The sequence below is a fragment of the Vulpes lagopus genome, chromosome 23 (genome assembly GCF_018345385.1).
Source record: "Vulpes lagopus strain Blue_001 chromosome 23, ASM1834538v1, whole genome shotgun sequence".
NCBI classification, from domain to species: Eukaryota; Metazoa; Chordata; class Mammalia; order Carnivora; family Canidae; genus Vulpes; species Vulpes lagopus.
In genome coordinates, this window is record NC_054846.1 from 16,575,945 (window position 1) to 16,601,384 (window position 25,440).

At 35.5% G+C, this 25,440-nt stretch overlaps 1 protein-coding gene and 1 pseudogene across 1 annotated transcript in view; both read left to right on the plus strand.

Annotated features, from left to right (window-relative positions):
- IQCM (IQ motif containing M) overlaps positions 1 to 25,440 on the plus strand; it is a gene marked incomplete at its 5' end in the record, with an annotated part of 343,549 nt that overhangs the window by 148,187 nt on the left and 169,922 nt on the right. Inside the window, 2 exons of the mRNA XM_041738752.1 lie at positions 12,140 to 12,338; positions 23,943 to 24,087. Coding sequence (XP_041594686.1) covers positions 12,140 to 12,338; positions 23,943 to 24,087 — 344 coding nt within the window. The remainder of the gene's footprint in view (positions 1 to 12,139; positions 12,339 to 23,942; positions 24,088 to 25,440) is intronic.
- On the plus strand, positions 2,759 to 5,386 carry LOC121481347 (annotated as a pseudogene).

Here is a 25,440-nt window from a genome sequence, read left to right on the forward strand (position 1 = left end):
TAATGTAGGTTGGAAGAGGAATTGGGGGAGGGAGGCATCACAAATCTCTTTTAATATATTTCTGAACTTGGCAACCTCAACTGGTTTTGTCACATATTTGCAGCTTAAAAAGTATTTGGCTTTTACAACAGCCAAAATAAGTATCCTTTAATCACTTTCAACCTATGAACAGATGGGCAAGCAGTGCTTTTATAAATGGAGCATACAAAATACTTCAATATCAGCCAAAACTAATTAGTAGCAATATCTGAACCAAACTCTAAAACTGATTTAGTGTTTAATATATATTACCGTATAAGCGTTAACAGTTGAAAGGAAATTCCCTGTTCAAATGTTTGCCAAGCTCAGTGTCTAATGTTCAGACATGATTAACTTACTAATTAACTTATGTATCTTTTCTCACATGTAATCTTGCTTAATGATTTATTCTCTCAATGAAAACAATTTGATTTCATATCTCGATCACAGATTTGTCAAACTTTAAGTGAAAAAGTCAAGTTCAGCTATACAGCAAGCACTGGTCTTTCTCTCAAGCTTTCTTAGGGTGACTTTAGTAGGAGGTGGCCTGAGGACCAAGGAGGTGGTCTCTTCAGTGGTGGAAACTGGTTTTATATCTAGCTTCTTATGACTCACATTTTTGTCTTCATTAAGATTTTTTAGAGGAGTTTTACAAAGTCTCTGTAGTGGTTAAGAATCTGTAAACATGAGAATTATCTCCCTATCAGAATTGTGGTAAGACATTGTAAAAGAAAATAAATTTTAAAATAACACTTAGAGGGTAAGCAAAAGATAATTCCTACTGGCTGGTTCTCTCATCCAAGGTTACTTAACCTCCATATATTTGATAGTCACCACGCATTTCCTCCATCTCAGTGTATGTGGTATGGCTGTATTGTTTCAGTCCTGCTAAAACAAACAAAAGAAGATAAACCTAAAGCCAGTCACCCAAATCATCCTAACCATCTGGGGGTTGGGGATTTCCAAGGCCAAACCTTCTGAAGTCATGACGATTGTGTTTTCTTTGGATTTTATCACATACAAGGCAAGAAGGGCTTTGAATTCTGACTATGCTAATTATAGCTTCATGACCTTTGGAAGTCACCTAATTTCTTTTGCATCAATGTGTAAAATCAGAATAGTAACATATATCCAATAATAATAATATTATTTTTAAAAAGATTTTATTTATTTATTTGCAAGAGACACAGAGAGAGAGGCAGAGACACAGGCAGAGGGAGATGCAGGCTCCATGCAGGGAGCCCGATGTGGGACTCAATCCCGGGTATCCAGGATCACGTCCTGGGCTGAAGGCAGATGCTTAACCGCTGAGCAACCCAGGCGTCCCAACCAATAAAATTATTTTGAGGATTAAAGGAGAAAATATATCTGAAGCAAATATTTCATAAAAAATTGCAGCTACTATTGCTATTAATGGATTTAATTATTGTTTTTTCTATGTTGTACAATGCACATCAGTCTATTTCAGAAAGTCTGAACAAAACAGAAAACAAGAAACAAATAGAGTTGACCATTGTACAACATAGGGGTTAGGAGTGCTGACCCTCCACATAATAAAAAATTTGGATATAACTTTTGACTCCCCCAAAACTTAACTACTATTGACCAGAAGCCTTACTGGTAATAAAAAGTCAACTGACACACATTTTGTATGTTATATCTATTATATACCATATCTTACAATAAAGTCAGCTAGAGAAAAGAAAATGTTAAGCAAATCATAAGGAAAATACATTTATAGAACTGTGAAGTATCAAAAAAAATCCACATATAAGTGGACCTGCACAGTTCAAACCCATGTTGTTCAGTGGTCGACCATAAGCATTTTTCTTTAAACCTAAGGTTTCCTTTACAACCTAGGGTTTAATCATGGATTTTCATTTTACTGGAGGAGTTAATGGATCAGAATCTATGAGGACAGGACCAAAGCAGTTCCTTAAAAATATTTCTTAGATGCCACCCTTGATTTAGAACAACTGCACTAATACAATCACTAATAATATTTTGGCATGCTTCTTTTTGGACTTATTTATATACGTCATTTAAAAATAATGTTGCAATCATATAATGCATATAATTTAATGTCTTCATTCTCCTAAAATCATTTTTTGGAATAGTAAGCATTTTCTTAAGTTATTGCATAATCTTCATAAACATCATTTTTATGATCTCATAATTTATTGATTGGATATAACACACTTTACTCAGATATTTGTTTCTGGATTTCACCCATCATAAATGAAACTATGATTGATATTTTCATACACACAACTTTTCTCATTTCTATTTCTTTTAGAGGTTAGTCTAGAGAGAATTGCGGGCATACTTTGTTTTGCTGTGTTTCATTTTATTGCACTTTGCCAATAGTTGCATTTTTTTTTTTCAAAATGAAGGTTGGTGGCAACTCTGCATTGAGTAAGTCCAGTAGTAACATTTTTCCAACAGCATTTACTCACTTTGTGTGTCTTTGTCATATTTAGGTAATTTTCACAACATTTCAAACTTTTTCATAGTTATTATATTTGTTATGGTTCTGTGATCAGTGACTTTTATTGTTACTATTGTAATTGTTTTGGGGGCACTACAAACCACACCCATTTGGGATGACAAGAATAATCCGTAAATGTGTGTGTTCCGACTGCCTACCAACTGCCTGTTCCCCCATCTCTCTCCTCTCCTTAAGTCTCTCTATTCCCTGAGTCACAACAATACTGAAGTTGAGCCCATCAATAACACTGCAATGGCCTCTAAGTGTCCAAGTGAGAGGAAGGGTCGCATATTCCTCACTTTAAGCCAAAAGTTAGAAATGATTAAGCTTAGTGAGGAAGGCATGTCGAAAGCCCAGATAAGCTGAAAGGTAGGGCTCTTGTGCCAAACAACCATGTTTTGAATGCAAAGAAAATTTTCTTGAAGGAAATTAAAAGTGCTTCTTCAGTGAATACATGAATAAGGAAGTGAAAGTCTAATTGCTGATATGGAGAAAGTTTGAGTGGTCTGGATAGAGGATCAAACCAGCCACAAGATTCTCTTAAACCAAAGTATAATCTAGCCAGGGCGAAGCCCTACATATCTTCAATTCTGTGAAGGCTGAGAGAAAGGTGAAGAATCTGCAGCAGAAAAGTTGGAAGCTACCAGAGGTTGGTTCATGAGGTTTAAGGAAAGAAGCTGTCTCTGTAACAGAGAAGTACAAGATAAAGTAGCACATGCTAATGGAGAAGCTGCAGCAAGTTATTCAGAAGATCCAGCTAAGATAACTCACGAAGGTGGCTACAATCAAGAACAAATTTTCATTGTAAATAAAACAGCCTTATACAGGAAAAAGTGCCATCGTGGACTTTCAGAGCTAGAGAGAAGTCAGTTCCTGACTTCAAAGCTTCAAAGGAGAGGCTGACTCTCTTGTTGGGGGTGAATGCAGTTAGTGACTTTAAGTTGAAGGCAATGCTCATTTACCATTCCCCAAATCTTAGGACCTTTAGGAGTGATGTTAAATCTACCCGCCTGTGCTCTACAAATGGAACAATAAATCTTGGATAACAGAACATCTGTTTACAACATGGTTTACTAAATATTTTGAGCCCACTGTCGAAACCTACTGCTTAGAAGGTTTTGTTTTCAAAATATTACCGTTCACTGACAATGCACCTTGTCACCCAAGACCTCTGATGGAGGTGGACAAAGAGATTAATGTCATTTTCGTGACTGCTAATACAACATCTGTTCTGCAGCCCATGGGTCAAGGAGTAATTTAGACCCTCGAGTGTTATTATTTAAGAATTACATGTGTGAGGCTGTCACTGTCACAGATAGTGATTCCTCTGGTGGACCTGGTCAAAGTCAACTGAAAACCTTCTTGTAAGGGTTCACTGCTCCAGGTGCCATGAACCACATTTGTGATTCATGGGAATAAGTCAAAATATTGACATAAACAGGGGTTTAGAAGAGGTTGATTCCAACCCTCATGGATGACTTTGAGGAGCTCAAGACTTCAGTGGAGGAAGTAACTGCAGATGTGGTGGAAACAGAAAGAAAACTAAAATTAGAAGTAGAACCTGAAATTGTGACTGAACTGTTGCAACCTTATGATAAAACTTGAACAGGTAAGTTCCTTCTTATGGATGCAAAGAAAGTGGTTTCTTGAAATGAAATCTAATACTGGTGGAGATATTATGAACATTGATGAAATGACAGAATTTAAAATATTACATAAACTTACTTGATAAAGTAGCAGCAGAGTTTGAGAAGATTGACTCCAATTTTGAAAGAAATTCTGCTGTGGGTAAAATGCTATCAAATGGCATCACATGCTACAGAGAAATCGTTCATTAAAGGAAGAATCAGTCGATGAGAAAAACTTTATCATTGTCTTGTTTTAAGAAATGCAGCCTTCAGCAGCTACCACTGATCAGTCAGCAGCCATCAACAAGGAGGCAAAATTCAGCACCAGCAAAAAGATTACGACACAAAGAAACTTTAGATGGGGGATCCCTGGGTGGCTCAGTGGTTTAGCGTCTGCCTTCTGCCCAGGATGTGATCCTGGGGTCCCGGGATCAAGTCCCACATCGGGCTCCCTGCATGGAGCCTGCTTCTCCCTCTGCCTGTGTCTCTGCCTCTCTCTCTCTCTCTCTCTGCGTGTGTCTCTCATGAATAAATGAATAAAATCTTTTAAAAAGAAAAAGAAACTTCAGATGGTGGTCAGCATTTTTTAAGCAATATTTTCTTAAAAGATTTTATTTATTCATGAGACACATACAGAGAGATGCGGAGACATAGGCAGAGGGAGAAGCACGCTCCCTGTTGGGAGCCTGATGTGGGACCTGATCCTAGGACCCTGGGATCACGACTTGAGCCAAAGGCAGGCACTCACCCGCCGAGCCACCCAGGCTTCCCTAAGCAATAAGGTATTTTTAAATGAAGGTATGCACATTGGTTTTTTTTTTTTTTTTAGACATAGTGCTATGGTACACTTTAAATAGAGTACAGTATAGTGTAAACATGACTTTTATATGCCCTGGGAAACCAACAAATTAATTTGACTCGCTTTATTGCAATATTCACTTTTTGATATTCACTGTATTGGGATGGTCTTGAATTGAACCTGCCACTATCTCCAAAGTATGCTTGTACTTGTGTTTATCATAGGATAAAAGGTGCTTTTCTTTTTCTGAGTGTAAGGCAACCTGTGTACAACTGAGGGGAAGATGGGTTGCCAGTTTGCTTCTGAGTCTTATTTTGTGGTCAGGTTGCACATATAAGTCAGTCAGGGTTTTGACAAAATAAATTTGTACAGCACTTTTTATTCGCTGTCATTAACTTGGTATTTTATTGGGCCAGCTTCGGTAGCAAAGATGGAATAAGAAGTGTTGATTAAGGCATAAAAATGTCTATACTGTATGGTTAGCAAAACTACAAGCATATGATACAAAGGCATTAGTAACTTCTGTCAAGAAGATTGACAGATTCCCTAGTGTTATCATCTTTTAAAGTGATTTTATGTGGCAGAAATGTTTTTGTTGTCTTTATCATTTTTGTATTGAAGTTGTTATTCAGGAATCCTTCCATTTTCCTCTTCTAGGTTTTACCTACATTATATATAATGGTATAAGCTTCCTTTTTCTCTTATTAGTATCTAATGTTTTCCTAATATTCCTTTTTGTCCAAAAGTTTATTTTGTCTGATGGGAATTTCATAGCCAGTGGCAGAGGTACCCGGCTGTTTATTATTTCGGACTTATGGCAATAATTTTCACATAATAAGAGTCCATGCCCCTGAGTGGGAACCACCACATCTAGGTAAATGACTTGCCTTTAAATGTGATGTTTAGTATGAAAAGTGAGATACAAACTAGATTTTTCAATTACATGGTGGTAGGAAAAAAAAGTATTGATTCTTACTAAAACTTCATAAATAAATACTTCCATAAAAAAGACATTTTGTGTGTATTGGATTATTGTGCTATGTTATTTTGTTGATAAAATAAATATGTCTTCTTAATTTCTATAGTATTATTTCTGGTGATTTCTTTATTTTTTAAGATTTATTTATCTATTTCAGTGAGAAAGAGCATTCAGGAGGGAGGGACAGAGGAAGTGGGAGGAAGAAATTGAGGCAGACTCTGCACTGAGCACAGAGCCCAAGCAGGGCTCAACCATATGACCTGAGATCAGACCTGAGCCAAAACCGAGAGTCAGACACTTACCCTACTGAACCACCCAGGCCCTTATTTCTGGTGATTTCTTAAGATCTACATTAAAATTTTCATTAGCACTTTTTTCTCTGAAGTTCTGAGGGGTTGTTTGGAACCAGTCACATGCCATTTATCAGATGTTTCATTCTAGTTTGTACAAGTATGGCCAAATAAGTTGAAATCTGTAAGTCGATCCTCATAAAGAAAGAAAGCATTTTCTCCTATTTTAATCAAAAATTAAATTTATCATAATTTAATTCATTTATTCAGTCCAAGATAATTATATTCTGCTGATCTTGGATCCAGCAAGACTACCACATAAAGTTGTCTGTTTGTGGATGAAAAAAGCCACACAGGAGGTTCATGTTTATGATATTGGTTTAAATTGAGAACCTCAAGTCATTAAGTCTTTTCGTTCTACTAGAAATTTTTAGGAAAATGCATTTCTTTTTTTTTAAAAAAATTTCAAGATTTTATTTATTGGGCAACCCGGGTGGCTCAGCGGTTTAGTGCCGCTGTTGGCTCAGGGCGTGATCCTGGAGATCCAGGATCAAGTCCCACATCAGGCTCCCTGCATGGAGCCTGCTTCTCCCTCTGCCTATGTCTCTGCCTCTCTCTGTCTCTGTCTCTGTCTCTGTCTCTGTCTCTCATGAATAAATAAGTAAAATCTAAAAATTCCCAACTTAAAAAAAAAGATTTTATTTATTTATTCATGAGAGACACAGAAGAGAGGGAGGCAGAGACACAGGCAGAGGGAGAAGTAGGCTCCATGCAGGGAGCCTGACGTGGAACGCAATCCTGGAGATGGGACTCGATCCTGGGTCTCCAGGATCACGCCCTGGGCTGAAGGTGGCACTAAACCACTGAGCCACCCCGGCTGCCCCAAGAAAATGCATTTCTTATAAGGCGATCATTCTTTTGATATTTCTTGCAGAAGACATAATTTATAAGCTATAAGTTGTATTAGGGGCTTTGGGCAAGTACGAGAGAAAGCCAGAAGCCACCTGTTGAAGATATGACTAAAAGGGTTATATTTACTATATATTTGATGTACCACCAACAATCTCAGAGTGGAGAGGAATGGAACCCTCTATTGAGGACATACACATTCATTCCATAAGGACTTAATCATTGATCTCCGTGAAATAAGAACATATTATTCACAACGAGAGCACTGATAAACTTCAAGTTTTAAAAGAATTTATTCCATAAAATGTTCATCCTGAGTATTACTTCTTGATGGAGACAATTTACCTCTGAAACAAATAATTTTAAAAATCGATTTGACAGTTATTATATTAGCCTTTGGGTAGAAAATGTAAATATGTATATATTTTTTTTCTAAATATGCATATTAGTTATCTACTGCTATGATAGCATCACCAGACTTAAAACAACAACTATTATCTCTCGTGAGATTCAGCTGATGCTGCCCAGGTTTGCTTTAGTAGGTACAACTTGTCTGTTCTCCATGTTCTTGTCTGAACCTTTAGAGGCTGGTTGGTTTGTTCCTCTGTAGATATAAGGTTCAGAGAATAGAACTGTTTGAGGCCTTTCAGGCACATGCTGAAAACCCTGGGTGGCTCAGGGTTTAGCATCTGCCTTTGGCAGGGCCTGATCCGGGAGTCCCAGGATCGAGTCCTGCGTCAGGCTCCCTGCTTGGAGCCTGCTTCTCCCTCTGCCTGTTTCTCCCTCTGCCTCTCTCTCTCTCTATCATGAATTAAACAAACAAACAAACAAACAAAAAAACTAGAACAATATGGCTTCCAGTGGATTCTTTTGGTCAAAGCAATTCACAGGGTCAGCTGACATTCATAGGTGGGTAAACAGATTCTACCTCTTGATGAGTGGAGCTGTAAAAATTACATTGTGAAGACAGAGATATAAGGAAGCTTTAATTGGCCATCACTGCAAACAACTTACCACAGGGTGCTTCTAATACATTTATATTAATAGTATTTTGGTTGCTATATATTTAATTTGAGGTGGAACTTTTTTAAAAATTAGTTATCTCTTTTCATATTTTGGACTTCGATAAAAAGGGCAGGTCTCAATATAGCTCTTAGTTAAATAAAACTATGGACGATTGTAATGAGTTCAAGGATCTTGGGGCTAATCAGGGAAAAGATGGCTATGAGGTTGCTGTAGCACATAGCAAGCTATATTTGGGCATTACATAGATTTGCATGAGAGGGCTTGTCCTTCAGAGCAGAAAACCTTCCAGAGATAATGACATAGAAACACTACCTAGAAGGGGAAGAGGGAAAAGGAACTCCCACAGGAGAGGGGGGTCAAAGAGAGGGCTTACCTATCTGGGTAATGTCACTCAGCAGCAAGATGGGGAGTCTCTGGGTCGGAGAGTTCTGAAGAGCGGCAGTGGATTGAGGTCTTTTACAGCCCTAAGGTTTATCTTATCTATGGATAGCAGGTGTTGGTTGCAGTTTTGTGTGATATGCAAAGCAGGCAGGTTCTAAAAGGCTGAAAATATAGTCTTTGGGGCAATATAAAAAAGAATTGGATGTCTAAGAATTTTGAGTTTGGATCCAGCAGGCTTTTAAGCTAATGGTGCTAGCCTGATGTAAGAAGTAAACAACATTATACAAGAGTCATCTTTGGTTTATTTATAGAACTATGTTAAACATATTTTACCATTTCTAGCATCCCTCCTTTTAGATAGCGAAGAAGAAAATCTTTGGTATGGTCTTGCAGTCATCTGGGACACCCAAAAGATAGGTTAAAATACATCATAATAGTTTGGGATTTGAACTTTGGGAAAACAATATTGGAAAGAATTCTTAGAAGAGCCAAAGTATGAGCAAAAGTCATAGATGCCTTTAGAGTACAAAAAAAAAAAATGCAACACAGCTACAGCAACATTAAATATTGGGAATACCAGATTTTGCAAGAAGTATATCAGAAAGAACAAAAAAATAATTACAATAAAGGGAATATTTTTGTGATATAAATAGCTTTTGTTTTCTGGGCAAACTATATTGAAGGCACTAAATGATTTTTTGTTAAATAAAGAGCAGAGTATGGATTCAAAACTCAGGCTGTCAATGTAACAGAAAGTAAATCAAATTCTAATCTTACTCTTTTCATATAGAACTTAAATAACATTTTGTAGACAAGGATTCACAATCATTCTCTATTTTATGATTGAGCTCATCAAAATTGACAACTTGTTCAAAATTTGATATATTTTATAGCTTCTTTTTAAATCTATTATTTGTACATATAAATCATTTTACATCAAGCCCTCTATAAATTATTCTTCAGCCTTAAGTTTCCCTTTTCATTATTTTTAGTGTTCCAGTTATTTAGAAGCATACTATTGATCAAAGTCCGTATGTCTAAGGCCTAAGATAACATTTTTTTCTTTTTAAGTTGATAAAAACAGACAAAACATATCCATCATTTTATAAATGTTTGCAATTCTTCATAATTCTTTTACTTAATATAGTTCTAATCACTCATATTAAATATAGCTTTTAATCAAAATAATTAATTTCAATTCTCTCTCATTCTCTCCTTTTCACTCATACACTTTTCACTTTTCACACACTTTGACTAAGAACTCTGTGACATTCAAGGCAACTTAAGAGACCAGCAGAGCTCTTGTGCTTCAACAATACATATCGCACATCACTTTACAGTCATATACATCCCTTTAAGATTTATTTCTCTTTTCTTGTTAGAGTAAAGAACTTAGGGTATAAACTTGGCTCACTTGGGTATTTCAATAACACTTTTCTTGGGATGCCTTGGTGGCTCAGCAGTTGGGCATCTGCCTTCGACTCAGGGCGTGTCCTGGGACCAGGATCTAATCTCACATCGGGCGGGCTCCTTGGAGGGAGCGTGCTTCTCCCTGTGTCCATGTCCTGCCTCTCTCTGTGTCTCTCATGAGTAAATAAATAAAGTCCTAAAAAAACAAAAACAAAAACAAAAAAAACTTCTCTTATTTCTTCTGAGAGAAAGAAGTCAGGAACTTAGAATTCTTTAGATTTCACTGCAGGTCTTGAAACTCTGGACAGCCAGAAGTAATCATTAACATTTTATCTACATTACCAGTTTATCTCCTATATCAAGGCCCATTCATAAAAATTGGTATATTAATGAAACAAAAATCCTCTTAGAAGGCAGAGCTCTCTTCTAAGCTTTACAAAATCAATGTTAATTTAAACAAACTGAAAAATTTGCTTCATTTTCTTTATCTTTTCTGGATAGCTTTGTCTAGATGGGGTATTTCTCCAGAACACAAAATGATATAGTTTTGACTCATTAATATAAAAAAGTTTTCTAAAAAAAAAAAAAAAAAAAAAAGTTTTCTCAGGGATCCCTGGGTGGCTCAGTGGTTTCGCGCCTGCCTTCCGCCCAGGGCGTGATCCTGGAGTCCCAGGATCAAGTGCCACGTCAGGCTCCCTGCGTGGAGCCTGCTTCTCCCTCTGCCTGTGTCTCTGCCTCTCTCTCCCTCTATGCCTCCCATGAATGAATAAATTAAATCTTAAAAAAAAAAAAAAGTAAAAAAGTTTTCTCAAGAAATGGAATGAAAGAACCAGTCACAGATACAAAAGAGCTGTAGTAACGAGAACACTATACAGAGCTAACTTCTTTTCTCTTGCAAGGAGAGTAAGAATTTTTTTTCATTTACACGCACAAGCATGAAGAGAATGAACAGCCTTAGTTCTACATCTTTAGCTATAGGTCAAAAGTAAATATGGAACACAGTTTTCTGTGCCTGAGCAAATTTCACTGATCAGTTGTGGCTACTTGGGAGTAGGAAGGGAGTCAAAAAAGATCTCTAAGAAATACTTGTTATAAATGTCTCTTGATGTGGAGCTGATCTTCATTCTAGTGGGAACAAAATTGTCTTTTAAATATTTTTAGCTATACTGGTGTTCAAACAACATATAATATAAGGCAATATCATAAGCTTCAAGGCTCATAATAAAGACAAATGAAAAAGACTGAGCTGGGACTCCCTGTCATCCACAATCTACCACCCAACAGAGACTAGATGTGTGGGTGAAATAATTAAAATTAGACTCCCAACATTTTAGTCACTAAGGGAAGAAAAATAATGCCCATTGTAAAAAGTAGAACAGGATTTCTCAAGAACCAGCCCGATGTCAGGGCTTGTCATGATTTCCATCATGGTCGCTTACTTCTGTGATCCTGTAGTCTGTGACTTTAGCAATACACTATCATGCCTTTTGATTGAGAGTGTTTGGAGAATAAAATCACTTTTCAGATGATTGGTAAACAGAGTATCAGTGCCAAATAATTTTGAAGTAGTCTTTAGTTTATTTATTTATTTATTTTTTAATTTTTTATTTATTTAATGATAGTCACAGAGAGAGAGAGAGAGGCAGAGACACAGGCGGAGGGAGAAGCAGGCTCCATGCACCGGGAGCCTGATGTGGGATTCGATCCCGGGTCTCCAGGATCGCGCCCTGGGCCAAAGGCAGGCGCCAAACCGCTGCGCCACCCAGGGATCCCCCTAGTCTTTCGTTTAAAGTAGCTTCTGGGATAGTAAAGTTATTTTGACTAACTTGTTCTGTCATATGAAAATATTTTGTTCCTTAAATATTTTATATTACTTTTTTAAATAGTTACGGATAAGCTTTGAAAAATTTGCTTTCTTTTGGATTTCCTTTCTTCAGAAGTTTCATTATATATATGTTATATTAATTCTGGCATGTTCAGACTTCTTTGGAAAATCCTTATTTTTTATTTTTTACTTTATTATTATTTTTTTTTTTTGGAAAATCCTATTGACATGTTCAGGTGATGTATACATGAAACCTATATACAAATTATAATACATTTCCTATTTTAATACATTTAGCATTAAAATGAATTTAAGACTTTTAAGAAGTGGTTATTTTTCTTGTTAACTATAATAAGGAAGTTTTATATTTTATATTTTATTTTTAGGATAAAGTCTATTCTAAGTAAAAGTGGGAAGCTTGACAATAAAGTTAAAAGAATTGGACCACACATAGAAATCTTCCAAGTGTTCCGGGAAAGGACCAAATTTGTAAATATCAAAAAAGTCGTTAAAATGGTCATCCTAATGCAGGCCTATGTCAGAGGATGGCTTGAACGCAAAAGATTCCAGAGAATAATGGTCAAGGTAAAGCATGTGTTAAATATAATGTATATAAATTTTCTTATGTAGATTTTAAGCAAATAGAGTTTTGAATAGTTGCCTGGTTAATATATCTATGGTTTTTCTAAATAAAGTTCTGACTACATTCTTTGCATTGAGAAAATGCTATGAATTATCTATTCTGCTGACAGTTTCAGATTTTGTCAAACTAGAGAATCTGAACAAAAGGCCTGGTTTAATCCTTAACTCAATAGTTCTGGGACCATTTTTATTCTAAGGCTGGCACCGCCTATTCTTTGCATTAATTTTGTTTCACCGTTTTGTTATCTGTTCATTGTCTGTATAAACAACTTTGCTCCACTTCCCACACTCCTGGATACTCTTTATAGTGTAAACATTTAACTCAAAAAGCGCTCTAGACACACCCACACACCTGAGCAACTTTCATAAGCAGCAATCTTGACTTTCAAAATAACTATCTAGGATCTATTTTGTCTGGCAACCATTAGTTTATTCTTTGTATCTATGAATATGTTTATGCTTTGTTTTTTTTTGGTTCATTTGTTTTGTTGTAGATTCCACATATAAGTGAAATCATGCAATATTTTTGTCTTTCTCTGCCTAACTCATTTCAGATAGCATAATACCCTCTGGATTCATCCATGTTGTTGAAAATGGTTGAATTTTCAAGATCGCATTCCTTCTAATGGTTGAATAATATTCCATTGTATCTATCTATCATCTATCTATCTATCATCTATCCATCATCTATGTATCAATCACATCTTTATCCACTTATCTATTGATGGACATTTAGGTGGCTTCTATATTTTGACTATTGTAAATGATGCTGCATTGAACATAGAGATGCACAGATATTTGAATTAGTGTTGTAGTTTTCTTCAAAAAATTCCACAAGTGGAATTGTTGGATTGTAGGGTAGTTCTGTTTTTAATTTTTTGAGGACTATCCATACTATTTTCTAAAGCAGCTGTGCCAATTTACATTCTTACCAATAATGCATAAGGGTTCCCTTTTCTCCACATCCTCATTAATACTTGTTATTCCTTATCTTTTTGATAGTAGCCATTCTGACAGGTGTGAGGTGATACCTCATTATGGCTTTGATTTGCTTTTCCCTGATGGGTAGTAAAGTTGAGCATCTTTTCATGTACCTATTAGCCATCTGTATGTCTTTGGGAAAACATTTATTCAAATATATTCTGCCCAAATTTTAATTGGATTTTTTTTTGAAATTGAGTTGTATGAGTCCTTTATGTATTTTGAATGTTAACCCTTATCTGATATGTCATTTGCAAATAATTTCTCCTATTCATTTCTCCTTTTTCATTGTGTTGATGGTTTCCTTTGCTGTGCAAAAGCTTTTTAATTGGAGGTAGCCCCATTTGTTTATTTTTCTCCTGTTGTCATTGCCTGAGGAGACAGATCTAAAAAAGTACTGCTAAAACCAATGCTCAAGAGCTTACTACCTGTGCTTTCTTCTAGTTTTATGTCTTCAGATCTTATTTAAGCCTTTAATACATTTTGAGTTTATTTTTATGTTGTAAGAAAGTGAATCACTTTCATTCTTTTGCATGTAGCTGTCCAGTTTTAACAATTAATTTATTGAAGAGACTGTCTTTTCCTCATTTTATATTCTTACCTCCATTTTAATAGATTGTTTGACTTTATAAGTGTGGGATTATTTCTGGGCTGTCTATTCTATTCCATTGATCTATATGTCTGCTTTGATCTCTATAGTTTTGTAGCATAGTTTGAAATCCTGAAGCATGATACCTCCAGCTTTGTTCTTCTTTTACAAGATTGTTTTGGTTATTTCGAGTTGTTTGGTTCTGTAGAAATTTTAGGATTATTTGTTCTAGTCCTGTGAAAAATGCTATGGCTATTTTGATAGGGACTACAATGATTTTGTAGATTACCTTGGCTGGTATGGCCATCTTAACAATATTATTCTTCTAATATGAGCATAATATGTTTTTACATTTATTCATGTCATCTTCAATTTCTTTCATCAGTGTCTGATGGTTTTCAAAGTACAGTTCTTTCATTTCCTTGGTTAAATTTATTTCTAGGTATTTTATTCTTTTGGATGCTCTTGTAAATAGGATTGTTTTCTTAATTACCTTTCTGATATCTTGTTATTACTATAAAGAAACATAGCCTATTTCTTTATATTGATTTTTTAGCTTACAACTTTACTGAATTCATTTGTTAAATCTAATAGTATATGGGTGGAGTACTGTGTGTGTGTGTGTGTGTGTGTGTGTGTGTGTGTGTGCCTGTTTGCTTTAACAAGAGAGTGGGAGAACGTCATGGTCACTTGCACTTGCTGGTCCCAGCCAAGGAGTAGAGCAATACTTCAACCATTCATGCTCACAGGCTTTAGCAAAGGACTAGGAGAATGTTGTGACTGCTCACATTCATGGGCCCCAGCCAGTGCCACCACCATCCAGCCCCACCAGCCTTAGATGGCACTAAATCTGCACATACCTTCCTGTGCTAGCTGGGTCAGGGAAGAATGCAAAAATGGCTTCTTCCAGTGTCTTCATCTCTGAAGAGAGTCCCACCTGTCCCTTGCCCCTTCAGCGCATGCTGTAAGATTAGCAAAGGAATCCCTTTCACATATAGTGTAAGTGCTTTTCAAATGGTTGCTTTTGTGCTGGGTCCTGGGATGAGTGAGACTGTAGGCGAGCCTTTTAGAAGGAGAATTTCTTTTCCCTACAGCCCTTGGTGTCCCTTGAATGTAGGCCCTGTTGGTTTTCCTACTCATTTTGATATGATCCTTTTATCTCTTGTTGTAGTGGAACATTTCTACTAGTTTTCTTTTTCAGAGAGAATTGTCCATATGTAGCTGTAGTTTTGGTGTGTTTGAGGGAAGAGGTGAGTTCAAGATCTTCCTATGTCACCATCTCAGACCACCCCGTATGCTACCTATATTGATGAACTATCCTACCATCCATTGTCCAAGCTATACCTGGAGTTTCCTTAGACTCTTTTAACTTCCTCACTTCCATATTCAATTTATTATCACCATTACATTTCTTGTGTTGCTCTTCTTCTCTTTGTTTCTTGTCACAACTTCTACTTATCAACCCTCACATGGAGAACTATAGTTGTCTCCTAATTATTGTCCTTGCTACATACCTTCTAATCTGTCACATCCAATTAAGGAAATTGCACTCTGATTACCTTATTCCATTTCTCATAATCTTTTAGTGGCCCTATTTGACTGTAGGAGAAGGTATGAATTCTCTAAGATATACATATGACCTCCCTGGTCTGCCACTTGCCCACTGTTCATCTTCATCCCATTATGCTTCCTCACTCATACCCTGTGCTTTAGCAAAGCCCAAATTCTTTAATTCCATGACTGTTTCCTATTGTATCTTATGTTCTGATGTTGTTCTCTTAAGCTGGAATGCTCCTCCTTCTTAATCTTCTGATAAACTCCAACTCATCTTTCAAGATCTTTCTTAAATATACGTACTGAGACATTGTCCCTGGTCCATCAAGCAAAAATTATCTCTATTCTTTTGGTCATTATTGTGCCCAGGTATCTATATTGTGACCTTTGTTTATATGCCTGTCATAAGCAATACAAATAAGTGAACTATTAGGGAGTACATGTTATTTTCATATTTATAGCACCACATTGCTGTTTTGGCACATAATATACAATCCTATTATTTTAAATATTTGCACTTATTATCTGCCTTTTTCTTGTTTATTTAGTTGTTTGTATATATTTACATGGTTTCTGTTTTGTTTGCTACTGTGTTCAAATGCCTAGAATAGTGCTTGGTTCATGGTAAGTATTCAACAAATATCTATTGAATGGCTGTTTTAATTCAACAAGATATAGTTATAGAAATTCAGCAGGGTACTCTAATGACTTACATTTATATATGGAGAGAAATAATATATATGTATATATGTAAGCATATAATATAAAATATATATTATATATCATATGCATACATATGATTGTGTATTTGTGTTATGATTTAGTTTAATTATAGCATTTCCTGCCACTGAAGAGAACTATAAAGTCATCCATCACCTCTGGGAGAAAAATGAGTCTAGTAAACTTAAAGAGCAAGAATGGGCCCAAGATCATGATAAAAAGGAGATACTGACAAGGAAAATGTATTTCTATGTAGAGATAGAATTTGAAATGAAAAGAATGGGAAGCACTTTTAAAGAGTTGGTGCCAATATACACTAGATTGTTGACTTTGATTTGGTTATAAAATTTGCTATGGTCATTGCTTTTCTTTTTTGTTCTATCCCTGGTATGGTGCTTTTTATGTTGGATGGCTGCTCTGTTTATATGGTTAGTGTTATCTTGCCTGCTTTTGAACAGCTAATGCAGCAGGCCAGTGATGCACACATTGTCAGGTTCCAGGGCCATGCCCATGTGCAGGGTTGTTGTTGGGAGAATCCTTGATAGACTTTCTGCTCTAGAGGCTGCACAGAAGTCACTGGATAATTGTCAGTATCCTGGCGATCCCTCTGCTGGAAAATTTCCATAGTCAAATTGTTTGGCTGCTACTTCAGAGCTTGTAGTTGTAGACAGTGTCTACTAGAATGTCACTTTGAGCTACCTCAAGAGACTGTACAATTTCCATAATTTCCAATGAAATTCTCCAGTTTGGGTTTATTTAGAAATAATGAAGCAACACTGCACTATCATATCAGTCATAAGGGTACCATAGAGATTGCTGCATTTAACTATTAGCATTATTTATTTCTACCATTCAAAGTGTACTTTGCCTTTTAAAAACTCTGTGTTATTTGTTTGCATGTGTTTTGGAATAAGTAGTAATGATCTAAAAAAAAACCCATTTTTTTCTCATTGTGATGCCTTGAAGATTTTACATAATTTCAATATTTATCATTTAAATTTTAAAATTCTAGTCCTTTTCCAAAAATGCTGAAATTCTAGGGCATTTGAATAGCTGATAGTTATAATAGGAAAGTGTTCAAAATTATCTCTGAATAAATATTTGTTGAATAAATAAACTTGGAATAATTCTGGAAAAATCTGAGTTTTAAGGTTACCATAACAATTTCCCATGCATAGGCCAGTGGTCTTTAACCTTTTGGAGGTCACAGAAGCCTTTGAAAATTTGATAAAGACTGGATTTCCTCTTATTATCTCAAAATGCAAAACAGAAACAATAAGAAAATCCTGAAATCCATCCATGGACAGGTGACCCCATGACACAGGTGACATTGAACAGAAAAGATGTATTACATAAATGTGTTAGCTCCTAGGTACCAGGAGAACTATGTTCATTTATTTGAGATTACTTAAAAAGCTTTTGATAACAGTTACTACGTACTGAATCCAGTTTCTTTTTTGGTATGTGATCTCATAGAGCATCTAGTCTAGAGAGACATGCAGATAACTGAGGAAGTGTTAGGTACCATTGGAGAACTTAGAAAGAGTATTTAATTCAAACAGCTGTGTCTGGTGTGGGCAGACAGCTGTGTTTGGTGTGGGCTTGGATAGTGCCAATACATTGAAATCTAGAAAATCAGGAATAGTTATATTTTGTCAGATAGACCCCCATGGACTGAGAGAGTTGTAGGCACAGTGAAAGACAATATCAGTGACCACAGCTGAGATAGAACAATGAGAGGCTGAGAGTTGGCTGGGAGGATACTGGCAGTAGAGGAAACTGAGATGGCTGTCAGATTAAGCATGTCCATAAAAACCATGCTAAGGAGTTTATGCTTTTACTTAGTTTATGGGAATGAATGACTTTAAAGCAGATAAGTGACATTAATAGATTTACCTTTTAGAAAAATTACTGACTGGGCAATGAATTGGGGAAGAAAGTGACAAAATTAGAGGAAAGACAACCACTATGCTTTTTCAATAATTCAGTGTGTGATAATGATAGCTTGAGTTAGGGCTGGAGAGATGGAGCAAAGGATAGGACATTGGGTTTGAATGGATTTAAAGATAAGAGAGAGAGAGACGAGTCAAGAACAGTTCCTCAGTTTTTGTGCTTTTTGTATTGGGCTACCTGGTGGATGGTTGTGAAATACAAGATTTAAGAGGAGAGCAGATAGGAGAGGGAAGGAAAGGAAAGGAGTCCAGTTTTCAACACTGACTTTGAACTACCCATGGGAAATCTATGAGATGTCTGCAAGGCAAAAAGTATAGGTCCAGAACTCAGAAGGAAGATTGGGCCATACGGAAACATTTAGAATTCATCAGTAGTTCTTAAATTCTTTTCCACCTTAACACACTTGAGGAAGACAATAAAACATTCCCACTCATGAAAGTAGCCCCAATTAGGAGTGATTCTCATGTTATCTGTGAGGAAGCTCTTTACTCAGGTGACTAGTTGGTTCTGTTCATTCAGGTCTGTGCTCATTGTTAATTATCAAAAAGCCTGCTCCATACTACCTTATAAAAAATAACATCCAGTCTGCTCACTCCCTATTCTATTTAAAACACTTCAAGCCTCTTACTGACACCCAACACATATATATTTGTTTATTGGATTGTTGTTCCTTCCATTACAGTGTAACTTCTTGAGACAAGAATTTTGCCTTTTCTGTTCAGTAATCTGTTCACAAAGTCTAGAATATTCCTGCTACATATTAGGTTGCAAATTAATTAATTAGATAAATTATGTAAGTTAAAATAAATTATTTTCAACATGATGGAGGATGTATAATAACATATTTGGGTCAGAGGATGAGAAGTTTGAATTTTTTTCCTAAATATTATGAATTAGCTCCCTGACCAATGATGGCTTCCTGTACTCTGCCCCCATCCATAGATTTGAGATCATTATTAATGATAATAACTGAAACCATGGGATTCAACGTGCTGTCCAGGGAGAGTATATAGATTAGGGAGAAAAGCATGTAAAGGGAAAGGCCAATGTGCAAGGGGAAGGCAGGAGATGAAGAATCCAGTTATAGTGAAGCAATAGCCAGAGAGGTAAAGAAGAAAGCTGGAATATGCTAGATCAAGGAAATTCAGAGGCAGTTTAAGAAAGAAGGTGGAGTCACTAGTCTCCAATGCTGCTAGGAATGAAGGTCTAAGAATTTTCTATCTTTACAACAGTTAGTTCATGGATGACCTTGGCAAGTTTCAGTGGAGTGATGTGTGGAAAGCAAGGAAGTGAAAACATCTAGAGAAGATAAATATGAGACACTATAAAGTTTAGGTAGGATAGTTTATGATGGAAAATACTTAATTAAGTACATTTAAATGCTTATTATAGAAGCCAATAAGAAAGGAAGGTTGATGATATAAGAGAGATAAAGATAATCCATACAGGCGAAAAATATTGGAAGGCGTGTGTTTATAAGACACCTGACAGGATTAGCCTTAGAGAAGAGAGATGTATTTCTCTGTTGTAGGACCAAAGGTTGTTGCTAAGTGTTTAGATTTGGTGATAGGAAGTTGAGATAACAATAATCTAATGTTTTCCCATTGGTTAAATATGGGACAATGTCATTTTCTAAGAGTGAGCATTTAGAAGGTGAGTTTGAATATATGAGGAGATTGAATTCCTACAGAAAATGGCAAAAAGAGAAATATATATAAAAACACAGGTGAATTTTCAGACCATTTGAGAACCCAGGTGAAGTTGGTGATCAAGAATTGAAGTGATACCATTCCTCTTAGTTGTTTAGCTATCTTTACTAGCCATGAAAGTAAGGCACAGAGAGTTAACGACATTTGTCTCAAGTTGCACATCCAGCCAGTGGCATAGTTGAAATTTGAACATCACATCTAAGTCTGTCTGGTTCTAGACATTTTAAAACATTAGACTATTCTAGTAACAATAGTATTCAGTGCTCATTGCAAAATGGTGGAGTCTTTTCTCAGATCAGATCATAGCATTGGAGTGTCCTGCCAAAATTAGGTTAAAACTCCCTTCTGATACTGTAGAGCCAGCTGGGGTGTGCTTACATCAGGGAGATGATGCAGAGGGCCACAGATATATTGATATAAAGGTTAAAAGTTGTGTAGTAATCAGAAGCTGCTACTTAAATTTGCAGAGGCACATGGAAGGAAGGCAAGACTCAGTGATACAGTTGAATGTACCAAGAATGTACTAACAGTCTTTATACTAAGCAATTTGCGGTAGAAGGATTAAGCATGTGCTTCAGGTATATAATAATCATTCTGACCAATATCAAAGTGAGTGGCAGGTGATACAGAAAAGAGGCCTGGAGAGAGAAGAACCAAACCCAGGAAAGAGACATTTGCTTTAGCTACCTAAATGTGTGCTACATTATGTGTGGCTAAGGGCTTTACTAATTCTTTAGTGGGTGAGGAGGTGAATTTATATTTATCACATTTATATATATATATATTTTGTTACATATATATTTTATTATATATATTTTATATATTATATATATAAATCACATTTAACATTATTTGTGGCTTGTACACTTGTGTGCTTATGTATGTGTGTGTAAGATAGCAATTTAGAATATTACATTTTTGTTTCATTGGGTTTTTTTAGGCTTAAAAGTCTAAAGTAGGTTTAAAAGTCTAGTTTTAGGTTTAAAAACCTTTTCCCTTTTCCTGCTTTAACAAGATTTTTGTATAAAGGCCCTTTTGGATGTCATATGTAAGTGTTTAGACAAGGTTAGACTGTAGTTAATACATGTAGGCAAGTTGTAAGCAAGTTATCTGCTTATATGTCTAAATATTTTTAAAAGTTAAAAAGTTAGATTGTGGAAACACATTTGATATAGCATGAGTGTTAAAAAGACTCAATATGTAAAGACCTTTTATAAACTGATAAGAAACACACTCTAATAATAATGGAAGAAATAAGTAGAAGACACAAAATAGTACTTTACTGTATGAGAAGCATAAATGGCAAATAAATATGAAAGGAGAGCACTCTAACTAGTAATCAAAGAAATTAAGCCCCAGTAAGTGTCATAATGTAGTGGAATTCTCCAAACAAGCAATCCATGTGTTACTTATTTATTTATTATGTTTTATTTTATTTTTATGTATTTATTCATGAGAGACTCATAGAGAGAGAGAGGCAGAGACATAAGCAGTGGGAGAAGCAGGCTCCATGCAGGGAGCCGGATGTGGGACTCGATCCCTGAACTCCAGGAGCATGCCCTGGGCCGAAGGCAGACAGACGCTCAGTAGCTGAGCCACCCAGGCATCCCTCATTACTTTTTAAAAACAAGACATGACCATATCAGACAAAAGAGAGGCTGAAAGTGCATACTGGAAAGAATTTTAAACATTGATATATGGTAACTATGATGTATTTACCCTTTAAGTCAACAAGAATTGGAAAATTATAATTACTAATTTGCAGTGAGTCTTTTATATTCCAATATTGCTTTTGTAAATATCAATTTTTACATTTTTCTAAAAAATTTTATCTTGAGAAATGCTTAGAAATATGGTGAAAGATTTACATACTGAGATGTACATAGCACCATAGTGGAGGCATATTTTCATGCAGAAGACTGACAGAGAGGCACACTGTAGGAGGAACCATGCAGATGGACCCTTATAAATTTATCTGACTCAACTTCTTAAACATGAAAACCTAGGTAACTTTTTGAATGCCTCATATCTGATCCCCCACAAGACAGGTTGTGTCTCCAAAAATGGATTTATTAGGTTTGGAGGGAAAGACACTTCAGTTGGATTTGATGGCTGCCCAGTGCTCCTGCTCTCTTAGCAAATACTCTCCAACCAGGATCCTTTTGGCTCATATTCTAAAAGCTCAATGAAAACATTGCTTGATTCTTAATTATAAGCAAAAGAAATCTACCAAGAGATTTAAGCAGAAAGATATTGAGTAGCATATTGGGCAGAGGTTTGGAGAACTAAGTTCAAAAACGTGAAAGGGGGTAGCCCGGGTCGCTCAGTGGTTAGGCACCGCCTTCAGCCCAGAGTGTGATCCTAGAGACCGGGGATCGAGTCCCACATCCCGCTCCCCCTGCATGGAGCCTGCTTCTTCGTCTGCCTGCGTTTCTGCCTCTCTGTGTCTCTCATGAATAAATAAATACATAAAATCTTTAAAAAAAAAAAAACGTGAAAGGATGATGAGGGTTAGGCAGCTCTCAGGACTGCAACCACAACCTTTACAGGAGTCTAATGCAGATACTGAATCCTGAGTACTCCTGTCCTTGAAAAATGGATATTGCTGCCACAGTTACTCTACCACACAAATAGATTTACCTCTGTTTTGCTCCAAAGCATTACTAGTTTTGATTTAAAAATCTGGTACTAATGTAGATAATGAACAAAACTTCAACAAAGGAAGCTTGGGTCATTAATATCAAGTTGTGGGAGGTTTGTTCTGCCTCCCACTAAAATTCATATAATAGGGAATGCTCTACCAGTGTTACCAGTATAACCAATTCATTATTTTTTCTACAAGCTACGAAAGCCTATTGAATAAAAGGCAGATTAAAAATAAACATTGGGAAATGTTATTAAATATTGAAAGAAATGTAGTAGGAAAGAAACCAAAAACTCACAGAATGCATGAAAAAACAGTAAATTCAAATAAATTAAGAGGGATATAGTGTATAATTAAAAATGTTGACCCTGGAGTGTCCTTGTTTCAGTTTCAAAATAAATTCTGCAACTTGATAACTTACTAGCTATTGCAACTAACCACCCAATAACTGGGAAAGTTATTTAAAGATTTTTTGCTTCAGTTTTTTTCCTTGTAAAATGGCATACAAAACACATCAAAGGAAGGATTATTCAGAGAGGAATTTATGAACTTAAATACAGTCTTAAAAAATTACAGTCTTAAAAAATAATGAAAATAGGTGAATTAAGTCTTTAATTCAGAAAGTCAAGAACAGGAAAATATCGCTTTAAAAAGGAATTAATAGAGATAAGTAGATAAATTAATGAGCCAGTAAATATAAAATGTAAAAATAATTGCATTGATAAAATGGAACTTTATTTGGTTAAGAAAAAAACCTGAAATAAATTAATTTTTATACTTTAATTTTTAAAGCTATTGTAGTATAATATAGAAAATGTATATATAGAAAAATATAGTCACAGTTAAAAGGTAAACTGATAAAATTTGCACATATGCTGAAAAGGATTAGTTTATTTAACATTTAACAGAGTTTTACAAATCAACATGAAAAACCTGAAGACATTCAGTAAAAAAATAAGTAAAATTCACTAATATACAATTTTCAAAATAAAGAAAATAAACAAGGATTTGGGCACCCCTAGTGAATAGCTTAGGCAAGAATCATCATACAGAATAATATCTTAATAAAACCTTTTTATTTCTGGCCAAGTGGGTTACACATTATTGAAATCTGGAAACCATGAAAGTATCCATCATTGAACACTGTATGCTATGGGAATTATGAGTATTTGATGACAAAGCAGCTTATAATGAAGCTCTCTGAACTTCGAGGAGATTATCTCATTCTACAGTGCATGTATTTAGCCAACCTAGACAATAAACATTAGTAAATACATCTATAATTTAATAAACCGGGTGAAATTGATGAAATGGGAAGGGCAAAACCATATTAAATATATATATATAGAAGAAATATGTAAAAATGGGACTTTACTGTCTATATTACTGTTTTATAGGCTTTGTCTCATGGACCAAATTTGAGAGCAGTTATAAACATGTATCATAGGCTGATCCATCGTGTTAAATATCGTCTTGGCCTTTGGAGGACAAGACAAATTATTAACTTTGCAGAGCTAGAAGAATGGATGGACAGAAAAAAATGTAAGTGATACAGTCATTTCTCATTTGGTTTTAAATTTGGAACTGATTTGATCTTTGAAATTTTATATATAATTTACATATAATTACCCATAGAAGCCAAAGTTAAATCATATTTTATATGGCTGACAGTATTTGCATTTTATTTTTTAAAGCGTTTTAAAGTTTTTATTTAAATTCCAGTTAACATACAGTTTTATATCAGTTTCAGGTGTACAATATGGTGATTTAATACTTCCATCCAACACCTGGTGGCTATTTGCATTTTAAAGTGATATGTTATAAATAAATACATGAATGAATGAATGAATGAAGTGATATGTTGTATATTTGATTTAATTTATTAGGATCCTTTGTTTATAAGCAACAGAAAACCCATTTGGTTAATCAAAGCAAAAAGGAAATTTAAAAGAGAGAGAGCACCTGATTGATTTAATTTGAATCATGAGTCCAACACTTTGCTATGGGAGGACAGAGAACTTTTCTTGAGAGTTGCACAGAAGCTCTATCCACTGCTTACAGTTCCCTTAAGTTTCCTTTAGTTCCTCAAAGGAAAACTGCATATTGCTAACAGAAGACTAGCTAATGGACACCAAGTAGACTAAATAGATATCTATTATGTGTTGCATGTAGAGTTGAAATTCTGTCCACAGAACAAGTTCCTCAATTTATCTCTTAGCTTTCAGAGAGCCTGGTTCCTATTATATTTAATGAATTTACATTGCTTAGGATTAGAATGGACATTACAGCCACTACTTGATTAAAAATATAATAAAGAGGGCTTCTGGTTTCTGGTTCCACATATAGGGAGCTTAGAAATATTCACTCCATCTTAACAACAAGTTAAAAAGCTGAATAGAGTAAAAAATTAACTTCTTTAATAGATCTATAAGAGAAGGGAAGATACAGGGCAAACTTCTTCCCCCAAAATTAAAAGGACAAATGTGCAAATACAGAGAGTTGCAGCTTACTAGAGCAGAGACTCATGAGCAGAAATTGATGTGGGAAGAAACAAGTGTTGGCAAGGATGTGGAGGAAAAGGAACTCTTATGCACTGTTGGTGGGAATGCAAACTGGTGCAGCCAGGGTGGAAAACAGCATGGACGTTCTTCAAAAAATTAAAAATAAAGCTACCCTACAATCCAGTAATTACCCAAAGAATACAAAACACAAATTTGAAAAGTTAAATGCATGCATATATTTATTGTAGCATTATTTGCAATAGCCAAATTATAGAAGCAATGCAAGTGACCACTGACAAATTACTGGGTAAAGAAGAAGTGGTATATATACACTATGGAATATTACCCAGCCATAAAAAAATAATGAAATCTTGCCATTTGCAACAACATGGGT